The following is a 27,132-nucleotide window of genomic DNA, read 5'->3' on the forward strand; positions in this document are numbered from 1 at the left end:
TCGCTGAAACCCTTATCCCCCTTTTATATATATATATATATATATATATATATATATATATATACACACACACACTGTATATGTATTGATATATATGTATATATACATGTATATATGTATTGATTTCTATATACACTGTATATGTATTGATATATATACATGTATATATGTATTTATTTATATATATATATATATATATTGAAATATATTATATATGTATTGATACACACACACACACACACACACACACACACACACACACACACACACACACACACACACTGTATATGTATTGATATATATATATATATATATGTATATATGTATTGATTTATATGTGTGTGTGTGTGTGTGTGTGTGTGTGTGTGTGTGTGTGTGTGTGTGTGTGTGTGTGTGCACAGAAGCTTAAATTAAATGAAATTGGAATTCTATACAGCTTTTTTTTTTTTTGTTAGAACCATAGAGATCTGTTCTTACATTGCTTAATGACTGTACCTTTTATTTGCTAAGGGGTATTAAAAAAAAAAATAATAAAAATCCAAAAACATATTGGCAGGTTAATCAGCTTCTCCCCCCAAAAATAAAAATATATTTAAAAAATAGTAATAACCCAGTGTGTGTGTATGTGATAAGGAATAGAGTGCAAGCTCCTCTGGGCCAGGGGCTGGTGCGACCGACCGACACACTCTCTCAGGACAGCGCTGCGGCATATGTGCGCGCTATATAATGAATAATACATGAGCCCGTGCTCCTGGGCGTCCCTGCTACTGCCGCCGCTGAGAGCCCTGTCTCTCCTCCCCTGGCTGGTACATGCTGCTGCTGGTGGTGGTGGTGGTGGTGCACCAGCTCGGCTGCCCCTCTACGAGGCACACTGGCACGGGATTGCAGACAGCTGCCTATCTCTCCCATAGCTGGGTCCGTGGAATCTGGAATGCAGTGTTCCTTCCTCCCCCCCCCTCCACCCCCCTCCACTCCCACATCAGCCACCGTGTCAGCATCAGCAGCAGTACAGAGAGAAGTAGCTACTGCCTGCACTGAGCACAGCACCGGAGAGAAGTCATCCTCATCCTCAGCTAGTGGGACAGCAGCAGCAAGCAGAGCCGCAGGGGTCACTGGGGTGGGCAAACCAGGCTGCCTAAAAGTTGGGGAGGGGGTCCCTGTCCCCCCTTCCCCCCTTGTCGTTTGCTCCTATGTCTGTGGCCAGCCAGCACTGCTCCCCTTTGATGTTGCACTGAGCTATGCTGCGCATGCCTAGCCTCTCAGAATTACTGCACTGGTCACAATAAGTTGGATGTCTCCTGCTCTTCACTGAAAGCCCTGAATCATATCAAAATCTTAAGGGATGTTGAGGATCAAGAGAAGAGGCTACGCTGGCATCTGGGCATTCCAAGTTATCATAGCCATGGTCTGTGCACAGAGGTGAGTGATTGCAGATGGGGGAGAGAAGGAGGAGAGGGGGGGAGAGGGGGGTTGAGGGGGGGTCCACTTTCCATAGACCTAAAATGTTATTGCAAAGCTGGGATGTGCCTGTAACACATTTGTATTGTTTTGTGTGTCTTTTTTATTTTTTAATGTATTATTTATTGTCTTTTAGTGCCAATGATCCCAGCAATATGTCACTGGTTAAAGAGACTGTGGATAGACTCTTGAAAGGCTATGACATCCGTTTGAGGCCAGATTTTGGAGGTAAATTGACTGGAATGAAGAAGAATGTTCTGCCAGGCTTAGCAATAGTTATTATTATTATGTAGAATTATAGGTATGTGTGTGCCTGTGCTACTGCTGATTTTTTTTTTTTAACCTGCTAGAACTGAGCCAAACTTAAATTGATTTTTTTTTTTTGCTTGCTGTCTTCATCTTCACCATATCCCGTGTAAAAGGTGTCACTTGGTACAGTACAATGCATATTGTGGTTTCACCTTATTAGTCCCATCTAATCATAATTAAGCAGCCCCTATCTCTTAGCTTGCAGCATGTTAACTAGTCCAGCCTAAAATGTAGTCCTGTTTTTAAGGCACAGCTTTTCAGGAGCCTGTGCATTACCATTGGGTTTGTATGTGTGTGTGTGTGTGTGTGTGTGTGTGTGTGTGTGTGTGTGTGTGTGTGTGTGTGTGTGTGTGTGTGTGTGTGTGGATCATTGAGGCTTATGAATATTATGCCTGCCTGTACTTTGCAAGAGTTCTTAATGCCATTGAATGGTGACCACTATTTTTTAAGCAGCTTCCAGTTGACTGAACTACATCGATTTATTATAAACCTGTATAGCATAGAATTGTGCCAGGAAAATAAATAGCGTCAGCTTATTGGCTATTATTCACCCAAAGTATTTTATTTATTGTTGAATATGTATCATGGAGAAGTGCAGTGGCAGAAATCCCAAATGCATTGTGTTTATTTCATTAAAGGGATATAAGCCCCTCTTATGTATAGGCACTTAAAGCTCCGTCATGACCATGGGACAGGGTAAGCTGCTGTAACAATCTAATCAATAGCTTGATGAGGCAAGAAAGAGTTAAGTTCTTAGAGAGATCTCAATGTGGACTTTCTTGTTGCCTTACAGGTCCTCCTGTGGCAGTCGGAATGAATATAGACATTGCTAGTATAGATATGGTCTCAGAAGTCAATATGGTAAGTGTTGTTTTTTGTAATTATTATTTCTGCAATAAGTCGTTAATAGTTTTGGTAATGCATATTCTACAGTGACCCACACAATTGTATACTGCTGTCTGTATAATCATTATTTCCCCCTTTACTATTTGTCATGACATGAGTTTGTCAATGTGTCTGTATAATTTTTTGGGCATAGATGTTTGGTCATTCTGACCACAGATGACACATGACGGTGTCATGGTATTAGTGCTTAGTATTTCAGCTCTTGCATAGAGGTAGGGGAAGCTTTCCAAATGACATGTCAAACTACGCTTGGCCTGCTGGGTTCTAAATGATCAGGCTGCTATTGTTTTTATGTCAAATGTTGGTGGCATAAGTCTCATCTACGATCACCTACCTGACAGCCTTGTAATACAGTCACTTTCAACATATAGTAGCTTTTGATTACTTAGTTGAAATTCAAGAAACAGCTTTTGGCTTGCTTGCTTCATGCAATAGCACCCCCTGCTGACATATATGTTGCACTACAGATTACAGACAAATTAACTTTCAGTCTGTCAGTTTATAGGCTTGAGAGGGATTGTGGTATCAATGTTGCAGAACTTTGCAGTAGTTCACTGAGTCAGTACTTTTAATTGTTTAACCACAATAAAGTGATTGGAAATAAGGCATGCTTACACTGTATACGCACCCAGTGCTGCAACGTTTATCATTGCGCTAGTTTTGCGGTTTAAGGGTTATAGAGTTGACTGTGGTTAATTGAAAGTAACTCTGTATTATACAAATGACTTTAAAGAGCAAAACAATTTAGCAATTGAATAAAAAGTCTCAGTATTGCAGGTCTACTTGTTGATTTCAGGTGTCACTCCCGTTCTGTATGCATAAACTATTTTAATGTGTGCTCAGAGCCTCATACTTTAACTTCTTAACTGCCGGGGAGGCGAAATAATGTTTCACCAGACCAAGTTAATGGTGTGCTATTTTTAATACACAAAGGCATTCAGGAATTAATGGTATGGAAATGTTAATTAAGGAAGCTTAAGCGTGTGTATACACAAAAACTGACACAGACACGCACATACACACCATGTCAGTGTCACACTAATAATCATGTGCATCACAGCTGTAAATACTGTACTGTATTAATTCCTAGAATGCACAATTTTATGGATATTAGGAGGACATGCATATCGACTTTTAGTGTTTGGATACTATGGCCCAGATTTATCAAGCCTTGGAGTGTGATAAATAGCACGGTGATAAAGTACCAGCCAATCAGCTCCAATCTGTCATGTTACAGGCTGTGTTTGAAAAATGACAACTAGGATCTGATTGGTTGGCACTTTATCACCAAGCAATTTATCACTCTCCAAGGCTTGATAATTCTAGGCCTATATCTTTCACCCGTTCTCACAGGGATCAGTATGTAAAGCCAGCGGTTGGGATCTCGACCGTCAGTATACTGACAGTGGGATCCCAACCACGTATATGCCTGCAGCATGGTGAGTGCAGGATTTATTTTCCCTCTATGGGTGTCCACGACACCCATAGAGGGAAAATAAATGGAGGAAAGCCTGTGGCGCCGGGATTCCGGAGTCAGTATTTCCCCGCTAGTCTGGATTCCGACGTTGGCACTGTGACGTCCGGGCTCCAAACTAGCGTTATGGTGAATATGGCATATGGTTATGGTATATGGTTAAAATACTGCTAGTCGGGATCCCAGCGGTCACAATGCCGAGACCAGAATTCTGGATAGCGGTGAAATGCCGCCTCCGGAATACCGGCGACACAGGCTATCCTCCCTCTGTGGGTGTCTATGACACCCATAGAGGGAGAACATAACCTGTGGCGAGTACAGCTATCTAGTGCTCGCCCCTATGCCGGCATTATGGCGAACGGGATCCCGCTGTCGGGATCATGATAGCCGGGATCCCATTCGCCGGCAATTCGTACTGAACCCCTTTACACATGTGTCACTCCCCCATAGTGAGAGTCCCAGTAGGATTTCTTCAGCTTTTTTTTTTGTGTATGCTCTGTGGACTATGTAAAATAGAACTGGAAAAAGAATGTAATTAGCCAACTTCAAAAGAAGATGGTTGGTTCTAAATCAGAGTGGGAGAAGGGACCTTCTGACGCCACTAGGGTAGGAGACACGTCACCAGGGGAAGGAGCTACGGCCGAACAGGGTACCCGAAAAGTACCCTCGCGGGCTCGCTTCGCTCGCCGCGCTACGGGCTCGGTGGCTTGCTCCGCTCCGTTCGCTTGCCACCTCATTACTAAAGGTAATAGTTAGTGGTGTGGATAGTAGAGGAACTATCCCACTGGCCTAGCTCCTCCCCCTTGTGTCGTGCCTCCTCCCCCTGACGTAAAAGGTCCCTTAGGCCACTTGAATCTAGCATCTACCTTCAAAAGATGGCATTTGGAATGAAAGAGTGGGATGACCAATCACAAGCTGCATTCACTTGACTGTAACTTGTGATTGGTCCTGCCGCTCATACACCCCCACCCCCTCAGGTGTACCCTGAGTTGTAAGTTGAAGAGGAGCTATAGTATAAACAGCACAGAGCGGTCTGTGGAAGGGGCAACTTAGGTCGTCATGCAGCTTTACAGATGTAACACTGAAAAATATTGTTTTTGTGCCGTTATAATAATTGACATGATAGTCATGATTGTGTGCTTATATTATTTGTTCACTACTTCTATAGCATAGTGTGTACATGCTGTTGACTGTATGGGCCTTATGTGTATTTGGGCCTGATTCAGATTTGTAAGTAACACAAAAAAGCAAGTAGCTTTGTGTCTGGAACATTTCATGTTGCCATGCAGGGTGAGCAAATACATTTATATTTTTTCTGTGCAGGGTAAATAATACTGGCTGCTTCTGCATGTAGCCCACAAATATTAGACAGCTTTATTTTTACACTGCAGTTTATATTTCAGTTTGAACACACCCCAGCCAATTCTAAAAATCTCTCTGCACATGTTACATCTGCCCCACCTGCAGTTCAAAATGATTTTGCCCAGTTGCTTGCTTATTTGCTTTGCTTCCAAATCTGAATCAGGCCCACCATGCATGCAAGCTATCTCTAAATCCAGGTACACACTAAATAATTATCGGGTCTATCAACTGACAATTGGCTTATGGGCCAAATAATTGTATAGTGTGTATGCAAGAGCTTTAGCCGATAGACGACGGCGCACCCCATCTCATTCCTGACCTCTCAGTCCTGTGAAAGAGCTAGCATTTGCTTAGTGTGTTTGAGTGCTCACCGATCCGACAATCACTCTGTCGGATCTGAGTTTTATCGGATCAGCAGAATTTATTCGCTAGTGTGTACCCAACATCATAGGCACACGCGCGCGGGGGGGGGGGGGGGGGGGGGGGTTCTGGTTGCCCAGAAACCCCCCTCCACATGGCCAGAAGCTTAAATTATGACCACTATAGCAATAGTATATAATACAGTAGCTAGAGCTGCCACCACAACATACAGTGTAAGGGACAGTTCTGTCTCCTACTGGTTCTATTTCTATTGTGTTTGTGTAGTTATTTATTATGGGATGTTTAACCTTTTGCTGACCACTTATGTTATTTATATTAGTTTAATACGTTTGATACAGCGTATAACATGCACTATAAATATTGTAATTAATAAAACAGTACTCCATACACTATCTAGTATATAAAAAGACTAAGAGGTACATATGTATGTCTAGGGTAGGTACTTCTACCGGTCCCCCAGACTCCTGCACTTGTTCCAATGTTCCACAGGGTGGGAGATTGTGGATGGCATTTGGAAACCCCCATCTCTAGAAATCCTGCGTTTGCCCCTGAACATAAGTGAGATCCTCAAGGGTTCACCTACCATTTGATGTTGTGATGTCATTGGTTACTGGGAATACCAACAGAAATGTACTATTGTTATTCCTGGAAATTTTGTACGATGAAACAAATGCGAAAATCAGGAGTGCTGCCAAACAAATCATATTGTTTGCTATTGATAATATGTATTCAGCTTAAAAGCATATATTAATCTAATATTAAGTGATTTTGCATCTACCTATGGTTTTACAAATTGATACAAACACTGAGTTCATTTATCAGTATATTGCCATGGAAATTTAAGCAGCGATTTAAAGCATGGTGTGTATTGGCTGCTGATTGGTCAATAGATGCCACTATCCCCAAAAGTGGTGCTTATGTCAAAAAAGCCCTCCAACGCTGTCTGACTTGTTGTCTTTATGTGCTGCTGCTGCTTTTATTAGGCACCCTTAGGGGGGTTTCCTGTTGTCTGGAACCACATCCCTCCTGGGTGTTAAAAACAATTGTATACCTTCCCTGTTATGCAAGAACTTTACGAACAGCAGAAGGCTGTCAGTAGAGGTGAGGTGTGAGACTAGTACAGGAAGCTGTAGGACAGACTGCGTGTACTGAGTGTCACCTGTATGTCAACGGGAGGTACCCGGCACACAGCTCTCAGGGAAGAGAAAGATGTAGCTGCCAGATTGTCAGGGAAAAGAGGGTGTGCACTGCCAGTGTGTCTGACCTGTCAGTGTGTATATCTGAATTGTCAGTATGACCCCTGATCTGTGAACATGTCTTCTAGCACTGTCAGTGTGAGTATCACTTAGGGGTGTATTTACTAAGCCTTATATGGAGATAAAGTGGACGAAGATAAAGTACCAACCAACCAGCTCCTAACTGTCATTTTTCAAACCCAGCCTGAGACATGGTAGTTAGGAGCTGATTGGCTGGTACTTTATCTCCGTCCACTTTATCTTCGTTCAAGGCTTAGTAAATAGACCCCTTAGTTCTGTATCTGCCTGACCTGTCAGTGTACCTGTCAGGCCTGTTAGCCTGTCCTCTGTCACTCAGTGTGACGGTCTCTTAGTCCAGATCTGTGTATAAATCCAAGGGTGCCGACAGCTCTGCAGGGCCCCGGTACTGAAAGGGGGCGTGGTCAACCAGGGAGTTGTGGCCAGACCCACTTCAAAATATAAAAAAAAAAGTGTCAGAACCGGAGGGCGACGGCAGTTGAGCAGCGGTCGGGCGCGATCTCTCCCCTTCATCACAGTTCGCAAGGAGGGAGGTATGACTGCTGACACAGCCGCTTCTCTCTCCAGCACACAGTAGCGTGTGTTGGGGAGAGAGGCTGCTTCAGTCGCAGTCAGTCCTCTCTCCCTGCCTGATGTGCGGTTGTCAGCAAACATGGTAGGGGGAGGGCAGTGGGACCCAGGACCCTTTCGGGCCCCTCCAACTGGCCTCGGAAAAGAGTACCTACTCTCGGTGCCGCTGCACCCATCTCCTATCACTTTCAGTGTTTCTGTCTTTCAGTCCTGCTTGTGTTTCTATCTGTACTGTCAGTGCATTTGGGTCCCATTCCTGTGTATCTTCCAGATCTGTCAGTAGCCGCTGCACTAGCTACTGTAGGTTGCTTCCATAATACAGAGTGGCAGTACACCACCAAGCATAGGTGTGTGTAATATTGAGCCTGATTGTAGATTTGCAAGCTTTTATCTAAAGACAAAAAAAGCAACTGTGGCTTACACTAAGAATATATTCCCGTAGGGTCCATAGTTGGAGAAATAGTACAGCCAAACCAAGATAAGCATACAAGATACAGTTAATAAAAATCAATACATAAGGCATTACACAAAGACATGGAACATGTGTAATATGCAATACAATATATGCATCATGACCCCAGTGAAATAGGTAGACTGGAATTATGCTGGGAAAAATGAACCAAATGTAGATATTAATAATGTATGTCCTTCAAATTGCATCCCATATAGCTTCAAATAGGATTGAGTTGTTGCTGAGAGATTCTCAGAAGAGCAACAGAGTAATATTCACCCATTCTGAAACTTGTAGTCCCTCAACGTATAATCACTAATACAGTATGTTCCAAATCTATAACTGACAGTAGGAATACTTACCTGGAAATGTTGCGTTCTGTCTTTGTCATCATAAATTACGTGAGTCTTTGAGCGGTTGAGTCAGGTGGCCCCTTAACAAGGTTGGCTTCTTACTCTATGGAAATGCAATGTAACTGGTGTTAATGTTAAAAATCCAATTGGTAGCTGGCTGGGTTTTAATGATTCCTCAAAAACATAAAAATGAAATCACCTTTCATTTCTCTCATGAGACCTTTTCAAAGATGATCACCAGCTAATTTCAACGTATACTGAGTAAACGTTTTCTTAGAGAAGGAAGCCTACTTATTTGAGGTTTCCCGCCTGAACGACTGTAAATGAATAATAGGTACCCATAAAAGTGTCCTCTTTGCCACCCTTGTCATACCGTACACAATAAACACAGGGGGCCGGATGTAATGACGCCTGGGTTCGGCGGCTGTGCGATGTGCCGGCCGAACTTGGACGTTTTTTTAAATGGGCAATTATTGGCGAGGCTAAACCATGCCATGTAAATAATTTCCCCTTTGAAAAAACGTCCGCGTTCCGGCATCCTGCACAACAGCAAACTCATCATCATTAAATCCGGCCCAGGGTCCACAAGTTCATGAGAAATAAACCATACCTTTTACCGTAATTTTTTGAAGAATATTACCTACAATTCTTGGTTTATTTTTTTTAACTCCCACCACAACCACCTTTGTGCTGGTCTTTACGAAGGATGGTTTTAACTTCAGAGGATAGACCCTATACTGCTGGCCTCTCAGGAATGAGTTGCACGTAAATAAGTTGTGTTTTTGTCGGCAGATGCAAAAGCTAAAATTAAGGGGCCTATTTATCATCACTTAACTCCTTTACCAACTTATAATGTCCTTTCTGAGCAACATACCCCTTTATGATGCATGTAATGCAGGAGCTATCACTGATATCTCGGAGTTACTATTATTCCCATTTCCATAGTCCCCAGACTTTGGTATGGGAAAGTAGAAATTATGCCATTCATCAAGGTCCGAAAAAGCATTGTCGGAATTTCATTCCAATCTGACTTTCAAACAACAGCTTGTACAGGAGAGGATCCTTTTAGATACCTCACCACCATCCGCCCCCACTGCCTCCAGCTCTCCTGCTCCACCTCCAACACTCCTCCCCTCCATGGCAGCCGCATGACCAGTCAGTCCAGGGCTCACGGATACTATGGTTCACCTCACTAAACCACTTTTACCGCCTGATGGCCCCTGCCAAGAAGCATTGTACCTGAGAAGTGATAGTTGGTGTCACTCCCTCAGGTCTTCCTTCTGTTAGTACGTGTCTCCGGGCTGGAGAGACAGAAGAGCCTCTGCGCCCAGTTGGCTCTATAACCATTCTCTCCACAGTGCAATAAAACAATGGAAGTGAAAGAGGTGGCAGAGTAACTATCCATCCTGCACTGTAACAGCCAGGTGCTGCAATACAGACGTACAGTAAGCCCGGTTATTGAAAGCAATGAGCCATGGTGACTGCAGGCTGTATAACACCTCTGGCTGCCAACTCACTGTCCCTGTGATTACAAAACTATTGCTACAGTTTCTCTACATGGGAGCTGTCCATTCACTCAGTGCTGAACCCTCCTCTCATCTCTGTCCATATACTTAAACTGCTGCCTTCTCTCTGCAGAAGGAGAAGCGTCTCACACTTCCGAAAAGCTGTCTCCGCAGACAGAGCAGCTTTCTGGAAGTGATCATTAGGTAAATTAAGCATAATGAATAGGTACTGTATGTATTTTAAAGGAAACTTGCAGTTTATCCCAGCGGGGTGAATCCTTAATTTTCACTAAGGAGAATTTTAACATGTTGAATGTGACCCTTACTACCTTATGCTAATGTGACATTCCATAAGGCTAGTGTGGGAGCCCCTGCATCTGCTGCACTTTGATTTTGCCTTAGCTGTCTTAACCGTAATCATTAGTAATGACAATTACACCAGCCCCAAGTTAGTTGCTAAAGATTCATAAGAAACATCCTTACATCCTTCCTGGTACACATGACTGAGAATAGCACAGAGTGTTACTTATACACCCATGACACTCCCGCCCCACAAGTCACGGTGGTTCCGTGAGATCGCATTGTCACCACCCATTTCCCGCTCCAGAACATCTAATTTAATGGAAATACAGATCCAACCAAGTTCTGTCCAACTCATAAGAGGAAGGACAAATGCAAAAATACATAAATTTGCATCTACACATGAGCTCTATGCAAAAACTCACCATTTGCATCCATGTACAGTGATCCATCCAATTGAGAATCAGCCCCTAAAGGCGTAAGAAGGCATATTCATAGAAATACACTGTTTAAGGCAGCAAACATTTTGTTTAAGGAAATTTTCTTTACATTTTGAAGAATATCACAGTTACTAATTTATGTTTAAATTATTTACAGTACTACTTATCAGTGGCGTCACAAGGCGGGTGCAGGGGGTGCCGCCTGCACCCGAGTGTGACACCTAGAAGGGGTGACACTAATCTGTGGCCTCCTCTGCAGTGACAGGAGCCAGGTGCTGCAATGTGAAATTCTGCTACAGCACCTGGCTCCTGTCATAACAGAGGAGCCGACAGCGCTGCAGACAGTCTCCGGGGGCAACCCAGTACAGCCCAGCATCTCCGGAGTGATGAACCGCGAGGCCACACCCCTCCCTTTGAGGCCATGCCCCTTTTTGCCGCGTGCTGGCCTCCGGCGCCCTGGCATATGAAGGGTGCGCACCAGGGGGTAAGTTTACAAAGATTGGAGTTTGATTTAAGATGTGATGTTGACCGTAGCAACCAACCAGATTCCAAGTATTATCTTCTAGAAGGTGCTACATAAATGAGAAGTAAAATCTGATTGGTTGTTATGGACAACATCCCATCTTAAATAGAACTCCCATCTTAGTAAATTTACCTCAGAGTGTCACCACACCCGGTGACGCCTCTGTTACGTATTATTAGAAAATGTAAATATAGGCCTGGCTGGACCATAATCTTTTCTCACCAACTTCTATATGTATTCCTTTCAGCTACCAACAGGCATGTTTGATGGCGTTGTAGCCCACACTTGCCCCACAAACTGATAGCATGCAACTAGATATTACAGTATTTTGTCTGTTCATCATTAATACATGGCTGGTTCAAGTTGGGGCAAACAGGGAGGCCATCTAAAGCCCATTATGCTAGGGGGACCAAGCTTCCTAATTTAGTTTGCCCTGTGAATGAAATCAGAGGCCAGATTTCTGCTTTTTTTCTGTCTTTCTTCTCTTAGTCTTTAGTGCATAGATTCTGGTGGAAGGTAAGTGGGGCATATCTGCGATTCAGGCCATGGTCCAGTTCAGTATGCTCTTTCTCATATATCATTCCTCTAGTCTTCTTTTAGGTAATGTCAGGTAATAATAACTGCCTGTGCCTCTATCTCCAGGAGTTGCACAAGCTAAGAAGGAGAAATGAAGGTTGACCACACATGTAGCAACCACTGTCCAATTTTGCAAGATGTGGATGGCCAAACAGAATGATATCCAGCCATTTGGAGCTCCGGCCAGGCAAATGGTTGGCTTCCTGCGTCACTGGGGTTTGTCAGTTTGGTTAGAAGATTGTATACAGAGGCCAATAATGGTGACTTTGCAACTGTTGTGCATCTCAGCCATTTTGGCAATTGGCTAATTTAATCTGCTGTATCACAACATGTGTTGCAATTGATGCCGTGTCATGGTATTTGAACGTGAAAAGAGAATTTGACTGATAAAGATAAGGATGCACATTTGCATATTTTTCTTCAAGCCTAAAATAAACAATTGTACATGCATTCTATTGATAGTTATGACGTGTATCCATCAAATTGGAATTGTGTTATCCTAGTCATGGTACACTATACTGATGGATTTCGCTGTGGATAATCTTGAAAGAGGTTAAAGACATCTGCCACGTTAGGTTCTTCTGGTTCATGCACCATGGTAACAACTTCATCTCAGCGAAACTGCTCTCCAGGAATGTCTGTGCATGAGATATTAAATAAGGATATTGAGCATCCCATGAACCTATAAAGTAATTGCAGGGGCAGGATCCAATTGAAGAACCTGTCCCTGCATGTTGATAGTATTTAAATCAGGCAATCCTTAATTTCTTATTGCCGTGATAATCGTTGCTAAGAAATTATAATTATCTGGACAAATTCCAGATCAGTGATAAATATGCCCCTATACCACCATATCATTCTGCAGATAATGTCCTTCCCAATGCAATGTACAAATTAAGAACAGACAGTGAGATTAGCATCCGTTATACAGAACAAAACATAGCAGGTGCCCAGAATCCCCTCTGTTGGCCAGACATACTGATTTACATATAAAGAAAAATACAGCACAAACATTTCCAGAATTGCACTAGCACTTTTACTGGCATACTTAGACATTGCTGGTCAGGCTGATTTGTTGATTTTCTCAATGTAGGATGTATATCTAATTTTGGATGTGTCCCTCTTCCACCCACCTCACACATGCTACAGGGACATGCTGCGGAGACACAAGTTGTATCAGGATATCTATACATAAGCAAAATTATGGTTCCAAAATAAAAAAAAAGAATACTACGGACCAGAGCCAGATTAACCAGTAGAATTATGTGTAGACCACAGCTTCCTGCTCATGAGTAGTTAGGACACAAGCACTTCCAACATAAAACAATTGCCCACGTGATATTATGGGCTGTTGCAACCTCTGTTGCAACCTCAAGTGGGGCTCAGAGAGCAGCAGAACCAGATTCCATTCTTATAGCACCCAGAGGATCCAACTTAATTTGTGTGGTCTACTGACCCTGGGAACAAAGTACCACTGCTGTGATGATAAAGGTCTGGCTGTTTACGATGTAGGTCTGCAGCCCTGGGGACTGGTGCCCAGCCACATGAATGTCTGCAGAAGTCCCACCAGTTAATTATTAAGTGGGATATTTACCTTACCCTGATGTCATTCAGTTAAAGGGCTAGAGTGGGTACATGTTTATGTCTACATTAGGTTTCAGTATGGAAGGATCCACAACAAAGAACCATTAAAGAATTGTGTTTTGGATTGTTATACCTTCCATCTTCTATTTTGAATGGACTACCTTAAGGGTAACTATCATTCTTTTTATATGGTTATAGCTTAGCGCAATTGTATTGGATTTCAATTAATTTAATTAGTTTACTGGCATCAGCAAAACTGATAAACCTCAAGACTGTCTGGCAGAAAATGTCCATCCAGCAACATTAATGGCAGCCATATATAAAGATAGGCTGAGTTTTCCAAACTCTGCCAATACTTTCCATGTTTTAAGGATATCCATTCTTGAACGCAGTTCACTTAAATAGTAACTCAGTGAATTTAATTTAACTATCTGCACTCAAGCATGGAAATCCTTAAAACCTGGACTGCAATGGCAGAGTTTGGAAAACTCAGCCCTACTGTATATATGGCTGCCATTATTGTTACTGGTATGACATTTTCTGCCACCCAGTCTTGGGGTTTATCAGCTTTGCCAATGCCAGTTAATTGCCATCAATGACCACTCCAATTGGGCAAAACTAACCACTTGCCAACTACAGTTGCCCTCTGTGTATCGCTTTTCTCGGGTCTGGGACTCCAGGTCGACAACAAAAAGGTCAACACACCTTAGGCCGACGCCAATTGGTTGACACACCTTAGGTCGACACGGACAAAAGGTCGACAGGAACAAGGTCGACATGGAAAAAGGTCAACATGAGTTTTTTATGATTTTTTGGTGTCGTTTTCTTCGTAGAGTGACCGGGAACCCCAATTAGTGCACCGCGTCCCCTCGCATGGTGCCTTCGCTCTGCTACCGCTTCGCTCGGCACAGATTACCGTTCCAATCGTAGTCCACGTGGATCGTGAAGTATGAAAAGGTTCCAAAAAAGAAAAAAATCGTGAAAAACTCTTGTTGACCTTTTCCCATGTCGACCTTGTTCCTGTCGACCTTGTGTCCATGTTGACCTTTTGTCCATGTCGACCTAAGGTGTGTCGACCAATTGGTGTCAACCTAAGGTGTGTTGACCTTTTTGTTGTCGATCTGGAGTCCAGATACCGCTTTTCTCCTTCTAGTTGCAAAACATCACCCCAGACACAGGGGTGTAGCCAGAACTTTGTGGGCCCCATAGCAACATTTTGAAGGGGCCCCATCCCAATTCTTCTAGAGAGACACTTCTCTGCAGCAGTTGTTAATTTTATTCCCTATAATGTTGCCCTAATTCCTTTTCTGAACCATAGTAGAGCCTTATTTAATGTTATGCCCCATAGTAGTGCCCTAGTTTCTGAATCGCTGTAGTGCTTAAGTTTACCCTACAGTATGTCATATTTCAGATCTGCCAGTACACATTATGCCGCACAGTACACCCAATTTACATTATGATAAATAGTGCTCCCCATTCATGTTGTGCCTCATTACAATTCCCCGGTTCATATTATATAGCATTAAAATGCCCTCCAGTTCATTTTGTACCACACTACAATGAGCAGATCGATGGGCATACCTAGTGTCAAAGTCAAAAATATTACATAGAGAAAACATACAAACTCCACACATTATGAGTCTCTGTACGTGAAATACGCACAGCGTGCACAGCAATATATGGTAACATACGCATTTACACAGACATGCCACAAAGATATATTCAACACATATTTCATACAGCACATAAATTAAACATGTAAAGCACCAGACAATATAAGGTTTTAAATTATATAATGGAGTATAACATCATGTATATGTATTATTGGAACAGAACAAGATAGACATGTCATGCTTGGTGTCAAAGTAATCAGAGGAATGTGTAGATTGATTTGATGCCTGTGGTTAAGTTGTAGCTCATTGCAACAATTAGTTATGATTGAATGTATGAATATGAAGCCACAATTCAACTGAGAATAAAAGACATCCTGCTTCTTCAAGGCTGGACATTGCTTGCATATGAACTGACCAATAACACATCATGAATGAAAAAGTTCCCTCCCCTGGACCAATAACAGAAGACCCAGTCCCAGGCCTATACTCGCCCAACATACACAGTGTATAGCTGATCCCAGAGACAAGAAGTTGTGTTTTTGCTGTTACTCTGCTACTGTGAGGATGGAGAGAGAGAGAGAGATATGGAGCAGAGTGTGCATTGAGGGAGATGGTAATTGTATGCTGGCCGTGACTGTATGAATTCTTTTGTAACAATTGCTTCCTATGAAAGTGTACTTTGTAACCATATATATACTGTACATGTGATATATTGTATACATATCCTTTTAATATCAAATATATTTATTAATGAGCTTTGGAACTCAGACAATATGTGTGCGTGTACTTGTTTTCTCTTAAGGGATGTAGTGTTTGCGACGTACAGTGCACTTTTATCGTATATGGTAATAAGATGCACCTGGCGTCCGCAGCATATATTAGCGCTGGCATTCCTTTGGCAGTAAACAATAACTGCCATACTAGATATATTGCAGACCCCAAGGAAAAAGTTTGAAAGGACCCCTACGTACCATCCAATGCCAAAAAATGTATATAACACATGTAACTTTGACAGAGAAGGTGGGCCCCACTCAGCTCTGGGCCCCATAGCAGCTGCACTGCCTGCACCTATGGTAGCTACACCCTTGCCCAGACAAAATCCAATACTTGTTCTTGAAAAAAAAAAAGTTTTATTGTGCTGTTAGTCTATTAGAATTATGGAGATCACCTGTGATCTGGAACATTTGCCATCAATACCTATGTATTATATTGATATATCACACTGATATAGAAACAGACAAAACCATTGACAGCACCTTCAGATATATTGAGTGTGTATCACAGCATGTCCCCTTTTTTAGACAGTGCAGAAGAATCCAATGGCATCTCCAGCTTGTTCTCAGAGTATCATGTTACCATGGTAACAAACGTGGAATGCAAATGTTGCAATGCTGCATATCCTCGAATAGCAGGAACATTTTGATATTTTACTTTCATACTTGTCACTTAGGAACATAGCAATGAAATGTCAGAATTGTGAAATCGGTCTGACAGACGTTTAGCTTCCATTTAAGGATGATGATAGATTGTATATAATCTCTTTCTGAAATATTTCACAAGATGCCTTTACCGTTACGTAAGTAGTGTCACATGATCAAATATAGTGATAATAAGTAGAGAATTATTCACTCACTTGAAGGGAGACGGGAGTGATCAGAGAGAACAGTTGTGAAAGTACATCGTGCATGCGCACTGCGCCGCATACGCATGCGCAGAAGTGCCATTTTTTAAGTTAATCGCAGCACAGCGAACATTTTCAGCTACCGATCAACTCGGAATGACCCCCATACACCTTACAGTCTGATTGGTTGTTACTTTATCTCTCTCAACTTTATCTCTCTCCAAGCTCCATAAGTCAGGAATAGCCAGCCACAGTAACTACAGTAGAAAAGACTTAATTACTGTGGTGTCATCATGCCCTTCCATCTTAGTAAGTACGTATGGCAGTCTTGCGGTTGAAGTTTCAAACTTCATTTAAATAGTGTTTCAAATTAAACAGACTAATTTTATTGTCAACAGTTAACCTTGAATGTGATCGCAAACTGTAAATTATACCCTGAGTTTATTGCCAATTGCCAATCTGGACTATTTGAGTCACGTTCTGCAACCTCTCCTCATGGCCTGAACACTGCATGCCTAATTCCATACACGTCAGTTGATGTTAGTGATTTGACAAATAATTGTGTAGCGGTTGCACCATTGGAAAAGTATGTTTCCATGTCTCCTCATTCTGCATACTAGAAACACCCACAGCCATCATCTTATGTTTCCACTATATTTTGATGTTGTTTAGGTAGCTGAAGGCTGCAGTAAGCCTGATGTTACATAAGCGACACACTCCATCAGGGAAGTAGATGTTAACGACAGTTGGAGGTCTAATGTGGCTGTTGACATTTTTCACTTTGATTGTCAGTTATTTGTAGGGTCCAATCAGGTTCGGTCTGGATGGGTCATGGGTTTCTGTTTAGGGGAGTGTGTCACCCTTCCTTTTTATCCTCTTTCTCAGCAGAATTCTCCACCCTCCTCCTTGTTTTTTTTTATGACTGATTAGTTCTCTGTGCATGTTTATTTGCGATTACCTTTTTGCTTTCTCAGTTGCTTATGTAGTGGTAGCTGCATGTCACGCCCATTTAGCAAGGCAAGTTGTCACTGCACTAAAGGGAGGACTTGGGCTTCTTTACTAAAGCTGGTCCCAATAATACTATCAGACAAACAATGGTAGTTGCTCGGTCATTCCTGGAGATAATTATGTATCAGGTGCTGGAAAGGGGGAGGTGTCACTGACAAACAACAGACAGAGAAGGGTGGGGGTGCAAATCCCCACCCCTAAATTTCCCTTCAGCACACAAAAAATTACCTGTGACCATACCTGAACCTATCTGGTAATAGAAATTCAGAGAATTAGTCACACATGTTTGCAAACACATGTTTAAGCTGCTGAGCCACTTCACGGCTATCAGCAGTCCTAACACTACATAATAGCAGTGCCCACATAGGGCCATGTAATTTGTCACAGTAGGCCTCATGATAAAGGCTATTACTAAAACACATCCAGACAGAGAGCTAACTTACCCGGGAGCCACCCCCAGGATCTCCCATTGGCACTACAAGGAACAGCATGCCTTCCAAATAGTGCTCCCATTCAATGCCTCTCGCACACAAGCAGACAAACAATGGTAGTTGCTCGGTCATTACTGGAGATAATTATGTATCAGGTGCTGGAAAGGGGAAGGGGTCACAGACAAACAACAGAGAGGGGCGGGGGTGCAAATCCCCAATAATACTATGCCAGTAAGTAGGGGTGTGTCTTGCTAAGCTCAGGTTGCATCAGAGGTACTGTTTACATATGCAATAAACATTGTGTAGTATGTGGATTTGGCTAGAGTGGAGAATGCCATGCTTTCATAGCCACCCAATCTCCTCACAGATGTGTTAGATCTCATCTTTGGTGTCAGTGGATTTACTTTAGCTTAATTTAATGTTTCAAGTCTTACAGTTAATGTCATTCACGAGCCTCTGAAATCAATGGCAGCTTATCGCTAAGCACTCCAGAATGACAAGTATTAAACAATTACATTAAATGTCAACATGGGACAGTGGGCCTAATTCAGACCTGATGGCTGTGCTGCAAATTACACTGTCCTGCGATCAGATAGTCGCCGCCCAGGGGGAGTGAAATTTTGCCCCGTGCAAGTGTGTGAATGCATGTGTACGCTGTGCGAAAATTCCCCTCAGTCAGTGGACAGCTGATAAACCATTCGCATCACACTCACCATCGATTGTTTTTCCCATTCTGTGCAGTGTGTGCATTTTGTGCGTAGCTCAATACTTACTCCTTACGTGCGAAGGAATCAGGCTGATTGGGGGCCGAAGCTGACGTCACACATCTGCCCAGAAAACGCTTGGGGCACGCCTGTGTTTTTTCCGACACTCCCTGAAAACGGGCAGTTACCATCCACAAATGTCCTCTTCCTGTCACCTTGCGAACAGCAGTGCAATTGAAATTTGCGCACCATCCTGTCGCTGTTTGGTGATGCGATTGCGCATTACGGTGCATAGCATTGGCCTCCAGGGCATCAGCTGGTAGGGGGACACTGGGAGGTTAGGAAGAAGCAGTGGTAGACCTTCAAGGGGGCTGCTGAGCAATAACAGGTCTCTTTTCACACATAAGTTATTTGCTACAGTCACTGATGTCTTTGCTCAACAGTACCCCTTAGTGCCCTACTCGCATATCCACCTGATACTCCGGGAGGGAGCAGTTTCTCTGTGTTGGGTCAGGAGACCGCCGGTTACAATACCGGTGGCGGGATCCCAGCTGTTGGATGGTCCGCGGTGGGGCGATCGCAATGGAGCCCCTTGCAGTTCTATTCCCACTCTATGAGTGTCGTGGACATGCACGAGTGGGAATAGTCCCTTGTTGGTCAGCTTGCCGAATGGCGGGATTTTCAGATGCCGGGATCCCGACATCGGTATTGTCTCCGGACCGCCGGTCACATAAACGTATCCTGTTTCTGTGGCCTGATTAGGAGACGTACTGTAGGCTAATGCTGTTGAAGCTGCCTGGATTTCTATTGATCCTGTATTTAAGTATACGTTTATGTAGCTATATATGTACTCATATTAATCTGTACCTATGGGTTTCACTGAGGTTAATCTTGGCATGAAAAAGGTAATGGACACTTGACACTTTAGGTTCTATGGGACTATGGGGGACATTTACTAAGCAGTGATAAGAGCGGAGAAGTGAGCTAGTGGAGAAGTTGCCCCATCGACCAATCAGCAGCTCTGTATAATTTTACAGTATGCAAATTATAGATGTGACTTCAGTGCTGATTGATTGCCATGGGCAACTTCTCCACTGGCACACTGTCCCCCTAAATGCTATAGAGGCAACTTCATCTCGTACACAAGGACTTCTGGCAGCAACATAAGTGCTAAGTAAACATAGTACCATCTCCAGAAGGTTCTATGTATAACCAGACAGGCATGAAAAAGCTCAGCATTTCATCATTTAGTACACGGCCACCGTGTTTTGCAACCACAGACGGCTACGCAAGTGCACCACCGATGTCTTCATGTCGTGCCATTTAATCCATTTCGAAGGAGTAATAACCTGAAAAAAAAACAGAAAAAAGGTGTTATAACCGCTTAATGCATTTGCTTCTACTATACAATCACGTATTTCTGTCTTCCACCTCTAATGTCATCTTGCGCAGAGCATTTACAGAGCTTTTTACTGTTAATTATGAAGTCAGCATTTTCAAGGCAGATGGTGGTAGAATTCCATTAAGGTGTAACGTAAAGAAAAGATTCTGATTTTCATTAAATTTGTAACAGATATTGTAACTTTTTCTTGTTGATGCCATCACTCTTATTGCACACTTTAACCTGGAGGTCATGTTTCATAATCTTTTGTTGAATAATTAAGTACAATTACAAACTGAGCAATGTTGAGCAATACATATTCAGCGACTAATCTGCAAACAGCAAAAGCTCTTATTTATATTTCATACATACCGTCTGCTTGAATTGCTTCCTCTTTAGTATGTAACTGGAGTACATGCTGCAGGGTTTAGACAAAGTACGATGCAGGAATATAGAATTATGAATAAGTACAAGAAATTGTATGTTCTTCTTGTACTGCAGCTCTGGAAATCATGGCGGTAATTTGTAACAGGATGGAAGAAACATTTTTCTTCCTGGAACGTTATTTACTCAAAGATGTTGAATATTGTTGGCACTGAAATATCAAACTGACGGTACATAAAATATTTGTAATTGTAATGTAATTAGATAACCCCCTATATATACTGTATATGTATAATATTTTGCATGAATTACGGGGGTGTTAGGGGCAAAAATAAAATGTGCGGCACTATTGCCGGTAATTGGATACCCCCTTTTTATACTGTATATGTATAATGTGTACAGTGTTGTTATACATCCGGGGCACTGCCCTAGGTTATGAGAGACGCAGATCTTGTGCAGCATGAAAAGATCAGTTTGGGAGATACTTTGAGATAAGTGAGATGTATGTTTGGTGAATAGCCTTACATGTAAATAAAAGTATTTTGTATTAAATATGGTAGAATTCCGGTAACCAATGGAGGGTCTGACAGAGTGGACCAGCAGATGATGAACGGTTGGTGAGGGAAATTAGCCTCGCAGCTGCATTCAAAATGGATTGTAGTGGTGAGAGCTTATTTTTGAGAAGACCAGTAAGGAGACTGTTGCAATGATCAATGTGGGAGATAAGGGCCCTCATTCCGAGTTGTTCGTTCGCTAGCTGCTTTTAGCAGCATTGCACACGCTAGGCCGCCGCCCTCTGGGAGTGTATCTTAGCTTAGCAGAATTGCGAACAAAAGATTAGCAGAACTGCTACTAAATAATTCTTTGCAGTTTCTGAGTAGCTCCAGACCTACTCACAGATTGCGATCAGCTCAGTCCGTTTAGTTCCTGGTTTGACGTCACAAACACGCCCTGCGTTCGGCCAGCCACACCCCCGTTTCTCCAGACACTCCCGCGTTTTTCCCTGACACGCCTGCGTTTTTTAGCACACTCCCGGAAAACGCTCAGTTACCTCCCAGAAACGCCCCTTTCCTGTCAATCATTTACCGATCAGCAGTGCGACTGAAAAGCGTCGTACGAACACCAGCAAAACTGCTAAGTTTTTAGTTAAATAACTTAGCGCATGCACGCTGCGTACCATGCGCATGCGTATTTAGCAGAAAATCGCAGCATAGTGAAAATCGGCAATGAGCGAACAACTCGGAATGACTACCAATGAGTCCATGGATTGAGTTTTTGCAGTGTCTTATATAAGATATGATCGTATTTTGGATATGTATTTTAAGATGTATGTAACTTGATTTTAAGACAGATTGAATGTGGGGAACAAAGTACAGCTCAGATTTAAGGATGACACCTAGGCAGCAAGCTTGAGGGGTAGGTTTGATTGTTGAATTCTCAACAGCGATAGAGATATCAGGTAGGTAACTAGTATTTGCCAGCAGAAAAATAATTAATTCTCTTTTGGAAATATTAAGTTTGAGATAGCAAAATGACACCCAAGATGAAATGGCAAAAAGGCATTCAGCGACACGGACCAATACATATGAGGAAAAATAAGGGGAGGAACATTGAAGTCTTAGAAATATTAAATATCTTTTTGAGGTCACAAATCGGAACGCTACCATGGAACAGTTGGGGTATGTGTTCTATACTATTCATTTGTTTACCTCCTGTACCTTCTCTATCCAGTAGGGGAAAAAATGAAACACATCTTGGTTGGATAAAAACCGCTAAGTCTAATTTCTGTAACGTAGTTATTATATCAGCACCCTCCTGGCCATATTTATCAGCACCCTCCTGACATATTTATCAGCACCCTCCTGCCATATTTATCAGCACCGCCCTGCCATATTTGTTAGCAACTCCCTGCCATAGAGTTTATCAGGGAAACCACGTGTTTGTATAATAAAATGAAATAGAACACTCATCCCCAAAAACCTCAATACTGTTTCAATACAATACATAGATTAATGCAGAACATAGTACTAAAGATTTGCAATGAAACATTGGCCATAAATATAAAATTTAAAGGATTACTGTCACAGAATTTAGTGGATAAGTTTTAAACAAACTTGTTCTTATCTGACCCCTGTGCCTCCACTGCAAGGTCATCTTGTCCGTTATGTAATCTAGTAGTAAACAACCTAGAAACCTCTGGTACGTCTATAAAAGTATGAATGACGTCTTTGTATATGAAGTGCTTGATTTTATCACCTACTGTAGTAAAAGAAATGAATGGTATTGTAGCAAACACTCTCTCAATAGCTAACATTTCTTGACATGAAATCAAGGTTTTAGCAAGTCTCTTTTTATATTTCCATTCAGAAATACTTTCTATTTTATTCTTTTCTAATTATGTTCAAATAGGAATGGAGACATATAGTAAAAATAAATAAATAAATGACCAAAAAAAGAAACCACCTCAATTGCCATCAATTTACGGTACGAATGTGATGGAATGCATTTAGCATGCCAATGGATGGTAAGCTGATGGTCATGTGACCGACGACAGAATCTTGCACACCACTCAGAAAACTGGCACCAACCCCCGAGGGTTAGTCGTGCCACCAACCCCCGGAGGGTTAGCCCTACCCGCCACCTTCAGAGGGTTAGGATTAGGGTGGGGGTAAAAATACTTACCCCCTCCGACATCGGGACCTTCATTGTTGAGATGCCAGTGTCAGTCATGTGACTGATGGCATCCTAGTGACTGGTATTTCATACGAGACCCAATGTGATATGTGTGTTACAGATAATGGACACTTCTCCTTTAAAACCTTCCAGCTCCCATTACACTCCTAACTCACATTCGATGTAGGTACTGCCTCACTTCCCAGTTTTTTCCCCAAGAGCCAGGTACTGGAAGTGCTTTAGGCTAATGTATCAATAAGTAGACCAGTGGAGGAGTGCCGGTTACAATCAGCTTCAAACTATTATTTTATAGAATAGTCTTGATAAATGCTGTCTTGAAGCTGCTTAATTGCTATGGACAACATCTCAATTGGTCCACTTCACTCTTTTCATGAAACAACTCATTTTGTAAAAGCAAATTAAATTTTTAGTAGATGGTGTTCCTAATGTGTCTTTCTGGACTGAAAAGCTATCAGCACCTATGATAGTATAGATTAGCTTGGCCAACATTTTTTATTTTTATAACAAAAGTTGTATTATTTTCTTTTGTAAGGGTACATAAACAAAGAAAAAACACAATACAAAGGGTAAGCATAGTACCCACATAACTAAATTGTACAAACATAAAACACCCAAGATCTATCAGATATTTGCAAAAAAACATAAATCATAAACAGAAAGTAGGGTATAACACAATACTAATAAATAACAAATAAAAACAGGAGAGCAAATACAAAAATAGAAAACAAAAGTAAATTCAAAGAAAATGAAAAACTGAGGGGAGAAAAAGAAAAGGAAATGGGAAAAATTGTGAAGTTAGCAGAGATCAGAGAGAGGTGACGACTGGAAGAGATACCTTGAGGACCAAACCTTGTGAAAAGTGGCTAGGGAGTTGTTTTTCAATCATGTAATATACTCCATTGAGGCCACAAAATTGGCCCAAGCCCAAAGGGCCGCCAATGTAGGTGCCATAGGAGATTTCCAGCTCTTAGCTATTAAAGATTTGGCAGCGTTACACATATGGAATTTGTCCAGCATTTTTATACTATGCAGTTTTACTACCTGAGTGTTTTGAAGCTTCTGCCACAGAAGAACGGAATGTTGATGGCATTTTATAGCGTAGTCTCTCCTAATATGTCACAAAACACTACTCACAAAAGTTACACCTTGCCAAATAAGTTCCTGATTAAGTAGTCTATTGCATGTAACATCTACTACATCCGCATCTCAAATTTGCAATTAACAAACCAAAGGGAAATGCAGTGTACTTGACATTAATTGCTTAATGTTATTCCGTTGGTGTAGTTTGATGCATTGAAAAGCTGCATTACGTTACATACAGTAAATACTTGTTGAATCTTCAAAGTCAGAGATACATCTTTGCCACCAATATTCCCTTTCTTTTGCTGGTATCTGTAGGTTAGGCTTTCATTTAAAAAAAAAAAGATCCACGTAGGGTTTTCCTGTATCTTGTTTTTTTGTATGGAATTCCTAGTTTTGCCGCTGGATTTCTCTAACCCACGATGCTTATTTATTATATTTCACAGTCCGGATTATTTAATAGAAAACAGTGGGAATACACTTGTTTTAGAAGTTTACTAGTATTTGACTCTGCAAAGTAAGGAGGAAGTTACAGTAATACAATGTTTTTGTTTTTTTACATTGAAAGTTCAGAAAACTAGGATAGGTAAGAACAAATTATTGCATCTTTTTAATAATTTTGTCATATGCACAAAACATGATCATGAAGTGTTTCTTTGTATCATTACAAGGGGAATAGGAATGTCAGGGACAGTGTGGGCAACTTATGGAAAAGTTTAAGTACGTTTTAGAAGCTTTGACGCTTTGGGGGACATCTATGAAACCTTGTAAAGAGATCAAATGGAGAAGTTGCACAAAGTAACCGATCAGCTTCTTGCTATCATTTTTCTACTTGGTGGTTCAATAAGTAATGTAGCAAGACCTCTTGACCTGGGATTTTTTTATTGAGGGAGCCATTTTCATTACCAAAAAACCCAGGTCGTTGCGCGCCCCTGTGCAAAAAAACTGTTGTTTTTTTTAAACAAGTGGTAAAGGGGTATAAGTATCCAGCAGGCCAGTTGGCCTCCCCAAGACTTGGAATCTACCTTTGGATGCACTTAGGGCCGGATCTAGACTTTGTGGCGCCCCGGGTGAAAAAATACGGGCGTTGCTTCACGGAGAAGGGGCGTGGTCAGTTATGCCCCCTGTAGAGTTGTGCCCCCTGTAGAGTTGTGCCCCCTAGTTGCACCGTGCCCCCAGTACTGTGCCCCCTGTAGAGTTGTGACTCCTAGTTGTGTTGCTTAAAAATGAAATAAAAATAAATTAATACTTACTATCCCGGCTCCTGCTTCCCGACCGCTGCTGCCCTCCATCTCCGGCCACCGGCACCGCTCCTCTGATCTATGGTATAGACGTCATGACGTCTCTCCCATAGCACCGCATAGACACTAGAGGCCAATTATGACCCCTAGTGTCTATGTGCCACTCCCACAATGCAGTGCACGATTACTTCATCGCACACCGCACAGCACCGCATCTACCGAGCACCGGTGAGCACCAGTAGCGGATCTTGCCACGGTGGTGGCACCCTCCGGAACGCGGCACCCCGGGCAAAAATTCTGCGTGGCCGTTGCAAGATCCGCTACTGGATGCACTGGTAACTTGGATGTTCAGTAGGAGAAAGAACTGTTCCCACCACTGTTATGTTCTATTCATAATCAGCATTTAATGTCATGCATTTGTAGAACACAGTAGTGCTGCATACAGTATCATGGAACTTTGTGTAAAAACAACATATTTAATTACTGCAGCCCACTCAGCTCACCATCTGGACAATTTTAATTTTAACGGTAGCCCCCATAAAGAGGTAGGTGTCTGTATCTTGTTTAGAATTATGTAAAATCTTAGGCTTTTTTATTTTTAAATACTGGAGGGACTAAAATAATTGAATACATTCAACGGAGACACCATTATCATGTTTTTTTATCACTTAATTAGTGGCTTCCATTTATCTGCTAATTCTTATGAATTATTGATTAGATACATATAATTTCCTGTTTTAAAAGACCTATCACAGAACTTTCACAGGACCCAGATGAATATTTATCATGTACATTAAATCCAAGTTACACAAATTAGACCACTGTGTTTCATTCTTAGGTGTCTGGTGGCAAATAATTCCTGATACTCATTCTAAGAGAGAGAGTTACAGGAAGAGAATGTTTTTGCACAGATCCTGCGGATTATTTTATAATTCTCTAAAATTCCAATATAGATATGTATTTTTTTTGTATAATATGTAACCGTACAACAAATAATGGTTTTTATCATTTTGTATCATTTATTTTTCCACTGCAGTCATTAGGACTAGAGTCTCATACACATTGGTGTTACTGGAAAGGTCTGCAAAAATTACATTTTCAAAAGTAATCTCCAAGAATACATCGTTGTGAATAATGATTCCTGTAATGACCTACAGTAGTAAAATAATCACTGTGTTTCTTGCTTATTGGTGCTATCACTTATTAACTTTAACTAACGTAAATAATGAAAGAAGAACCTAAAGTGGACTTGCACTGAAGAAGAATGGAAGGATAATTGACACAAATTATATCATTTATCTTACAGCCGCAAAGCTCTAACTAAGGAACTGCAGTGAATTTCTTTTCTGCGGTTTTACTACAACTGCAGGTTTGTTACAGTATGAAGTGGTCAGTTGTATTGGAGCCTCCTATAAATATTTCCACTCTTTGTGGGTATTGAGGACTGGATAATGCCAGAGAAAGCAGCCAAATCACCAAAAAAAGATGCGTGTCAGTGTTCTGACTCAT

At 41.8% G+C, this 27,132-nt stretch overlaps 1 protein-coding gene across 3 annotated transcripts in view; it reads left to right on the plus strand.

Annotated features, from left to right (window-relative positions):
* Nucleotides 1-812: 812 nt before the first annotated feature.
* GABRB2 (gamma-aminobutyric acid type A receptor subunit beta2) overlaps nt 813-27,132 on the plus strand; it is a 506,583-nt gene continuing 480,263 nt past the window's right edge. For 2 of the 3 annotated variants that reach the window (XM_063928757.1, XM_063928759.1), the window contains exons 1-3: nt 813-1,419; nt 1,595-1,686; nt 2,561-2,628. In XM_063928757.1, the coding sequence (XP_063784827.1) occupies nt 1,343-1,419; nt 1,595-1,686; nt 2,561-2,628 (237 nt within the window). In that variant the 5' untranslated portion in view covers nt 813-1,342. The remainder of the gene's footprint in view (nt 1,420-1,594; nt 1,687-2,560; nt 2,629-27,132) is intronic. The other variant, XM_063928758.1, reaches the window with a different exon arrangement.

The sequence above is a fragment of the Pseudophryne corroboree genome, chromosome 6 (assembly GCF_028390025.1).
Source record: "Pseudophryne corroboree isolate aPseCor3 chromosome 6, aPseCor3.hap2, whole genome shotgun sequence".
NCBI lineage: Eukaryota > Metazoa > Chordata > Amphibia > Anura > Myobatrachidae > Pseudophryne > Pseudophryne corroboree.